Source organism: Castanea sativa, chromosome 12, assembly GCF_040712315.1.
Source record: "Castanea sativa cultivar Marrone di Chiusa Pesio chromosome 12, ASM4071231v1".
Classification (NCBI taxonomy): Eukaryota; Viridiplantae; Streptophyta; class Magnoliopsida; order Fagales; family Fagaceae; genus Castanea; species Castanea sativa.
This window is the reverse complement of record NC_134024.1, coordinates 24,752,591-24,756,442: the sequence shown is the minus strand read 5'-3', so window position 1 is coordinate 24,756,442 and position 3,852 is coordinate 24,752,591. Positions and strand designations below refer to the sequence as shown.

At 39.3% G+C, this 3,852-nt stretch overlaps 1 protein-coding gene across 1 annotated transcript; it reads right to left on the bottom strand.

Annotated features, from left to right (window-relative positions):
• Positions 1-940: 940 nt before the first annotated feature.
• LOC142620415 (uncharacterized) lies at positions 941-2,909 on the bottom strand. The gene is made up of 4 exons (XM_075793786.1): positions 2,748-2,909; positions 2,064-2,292; positions 1,623-1,910; positions 941-1,500 (listed from the first exon to the last, which is right to left on the bottom strand). The coding sequence occupies exons 1-4, from the start codon at positions 2,907-2,909 to the stop codon at positions 941-943; spliced, it is 1,239 nt and encodes a 412-aa protein (XP_075649901.1).
• Between the last annotated feature and the right edge of the window lie 943 nt (positions 2,910-3,852).

Sequence of the window (3,852 nt, the reverse complement as noted above, 5' to 3'; positions counted from 1 at the left end):
AGACTCGATTTTTAGAGGTTTTTTTTTTTTAAATAATATCCCGTGGAAATCGAGTTTCAAAGGCTCAATTTTTAGTGGTTTTTTTAAAAATAATATGCCGTGGAAATTGAGCCTTTGAAACATTTTTTAACCAAAGGAAATCGAGTTTCAAAGGCTCGATTTATTTTCAGTAGCTTTTTTAAATTCGTTTTGAGTCAATTTACGCATATGCCACCCAATGTAAATCGAGTTTCAAAGACTCAATTTACACTGGGATTTTTTTTTTTTTTTTTTTTTGTTGCAGCTACTCCTGCAGCAGTAAACCAGAATTAGTTTTCCCTTCCCCTATAGCAGTAAACAACTAGATACAAGCATATGATACCAATCAAAGGGAGAGTACATCAAAAGCAAACAACCAGATTAAAACAGTTACTATTCATTGCTGGCTAGGCAAAAGCTGCACAACGCAACTAATGTAACAAGTACAATGGATAGCAAATAGTTCAATTACAACAACATTCAGCAATAAACAAAATACAGAAAATAACAACTAACTAAAATTAACATAGTCTACATTCGGCAACAACATTGAACAATAAAAAAAATAACACTTGTAGATAACCACAACATTCAGCAACAACATTCAGCACTTGTCCATACAGAAGATAACCACAAGTTCCACGTACATTGCCAAAACTTCAATCGAGTCTTCGCTCGCCTAACAAACATGAAAATACAATTGTTAGTTTCTAAATGCGAAGAACAAAAACCAAATGAAATTCATAGCATATTATATAAAAACAGTAAGGGCACTTGCCTAGTTTGTAGTACTACCACTTGTCGAAGCCCCACGGGAATTGGGATAGCTTCTACGGTTATGCCCCTCTTGATGACACACTCCACATCGCTGCCTCGGTTGAATCTCCCTCAAGTCCGGATCTTCTCTCCGGCTTCCCCGTTCTCACCGTACCCTATCCATTTCATTCCTTATTCTTGAGGCCACAGGACGACCTTTGGCCCGCAACAGCTGTGGGTCAGGCACCCACCATGGTCCGCGAACGTCCCTCCACAATGACTCTAACTTTGGCACCACAAAATTATGTGAATATGTGTGAATGGCGTTGTTCAAACTGTAACATGGGTCAATATAGCTAGTCGCATTGAGGTGCAGACCTTGAAGAACTTTAATTGCATGTGAACAAGGAATCTTCAAGTTTTGCCACTTTCCGTAACCACATATTCTATCAAATACGTGCACTTCATGACTATGGTTTCCCCCTCCACCTCTATGGTCGTTGTACGGGGTAAGCACTTGATATACACCAGTTTCATGATTAAAATTCCTCACAGTGTGACCTGCGGTTTTCTGCGCATTTTTGTTATAGATCTCCATTGCATAATCACTGCACACCTTACCTCGAGAGAGATCTTCCGTAATTTTTTTATGTCGATCGTGGAAATATGCAACAAGTTTGGACCAAGTGAACTCAACCATTGCCGCAATGGGCAAACCGCGGGCACCTTTAAGTACCCATTAAAGCACTCAGAGATATTGGTTGTCATTGCCCCGTAACATCTTCCACCATCATGTGACTGGGTCCATTTGTCCAGATCCTCACTGATTAAATATGTGTATGGCATACAGCGTGCAACATGGCGATCAGTAGGGTCTACACCCCTCAGTAAATTAATCTCGGCCTCCTTAATGATTTGCATTATGGATTCAAATTTAGCTTCATGGGTCGCATATCCAGCTTTCAAGGCCAGTGCCTTTAGAATCGGGTCATCAAAGCATCTGTTGAAGTTGCTAGCAACATGTCGAAGGCAATATCGATGATATACCTGTTCTGTTCCATCCCTCCCTCTAGGCCACTGTCGAATGGCGTTTTTGATACCTTTATGTCGGTCAGAAATAATGCAAATGCCGTTGGCTGGTATAACATGCTCAATCGAAGCCCTGAGACACTCTAAAAACCACCCCCAACTAGCCTCTGACTCCTTGTCCACAACAGCAAAGGCAAGAGGCAAAACCTTTTGGTTGGCATCGGTTGCCATTGCAATCATCAAAACCCCTTTGTATTTACCATACAAATGAGTCCCATCAATACTGATCACTGGCCTGCAATATTGGAATGCAGCAATGCAAGGAGCAAATGCCCAATATACATAGCGCAGTAACGCAGAATTCTCGTATGGCCTAGGTATGGTGTGATAGTTGTACTGGGTACCCAAATCCTGATCCAAGTATGCCAACAACAACTTTCGTAACCTTTGGTAAGACTCCTCCCAATCCCCAAATATCTCAGCAATTGCCTTTGTTTTGCATCCCATACTTTATAGTAAGAAAGCTCATGTTTATACTTAGTATGTATGATGTCCCAGAGATCTTGTATACAAGCAGTGTGATTTTGTCGCAATTTTCCCACAATTTCTGATGCAACAAAATTAGAATCCATCATTTTACCGTCTCTTCGCAGGTCAAAGGGTATACAAGTGTGTGGACCCACATAAGACGTGACCATCCATAGACCATTAAGTTTAACCTTCATGAATGCCCCAACGTACCACTTGCAGTTGTCATCAATGCATGCAGCGCACAATTTACTTTTGGTTGACCTCCGGATTATAAAATTTCTATTATCATTTGCTGCGTATATTATCAATGCACGCTTCACTGCCTCTTTATTTGCAAAAGTCAACCCTTTATGAAAATGCATCCTATCTTCCCAAGTAGAAACAAATGGTATCTGAAGACGTGAAGAATCAACCATATTTTCCCAAGTATTTGCATAAAATGAGTCGGTAGGAGGTCTGTAGGCAGTGATCATATTTGTATCATGCTGGATGCTAATATCATCATCTGCATCACCTTCATCATGGTACTCCATATTTTCCTCTTCAAAATTGGGAATGACTTCATGGTCATCCATATCGTTCTCAAAGTCGCCTCGCTCAATCCTCTTTTCTTATTCATCCACGTCATCAATATTTTCACCATTATTCGCGGCATGATCTTCGTCTTCGTCTTCCTTCTCTAAATGTGTCTCTTGAGGATGGAGGGGTTCACCAATATTGGCAACATGATCTAGAGATGGGAGTGTATAACCTCCCATTGTATACCCTCCTATTGTAGTACATCCATCATCTAGGGCTGTAAATTGTAAAGCCGTAGTTGTTTGTTGCACCACCTTAGTATCAACTTCTACAAGTGGCTCTGAATTTACATACAACTCAGCAGCATTTACTTGGGGCATTTTTTGGATCCTATTAAACATCATCTTTACATGTTTGTCTTCTTTGATCGCCATATACCTGTAATTTATCCGTTCATGAAGGACTTCTTGTGGGTAACGATAAATAATCTTGATGTCATACCAAGCAAGGGTCAAATTCAATGAGTGCATTATTTTCTCTTCAAATCATCCAATGTCTTCAACTTACGACGTATCATCATGTAGTAGCATTCAATACCCGACCCTCTAAATGGGAATCCGTCAATCTCTCCAGGATTGTCAAGGGGTCCACCATAGTATACATTTATATCAATATTCTTCAGAGATTGTGAACCTATTAGAGAGTAAAGTATAATATGTTAGTGACATATTTTATCTCTTTTATTAAACATCAATTACAAAACCTTGAATATCTACTCAAACTACAAAAATTACAACTTCTCACCCCACAATTGCATATACTTACCCCACATCACATACAAACACACTCAATCATTATCATTTCGTACTCAAACAAATAAAAAAACTAAAGACAAAACTCACCCCCATTACAAAATTTCGACTCAGTTCTAACAAAAATATAAATAAAAATATCAAACCAAACAACAAAAGTCATGAGGATGTGCAAATGAATGAGTGC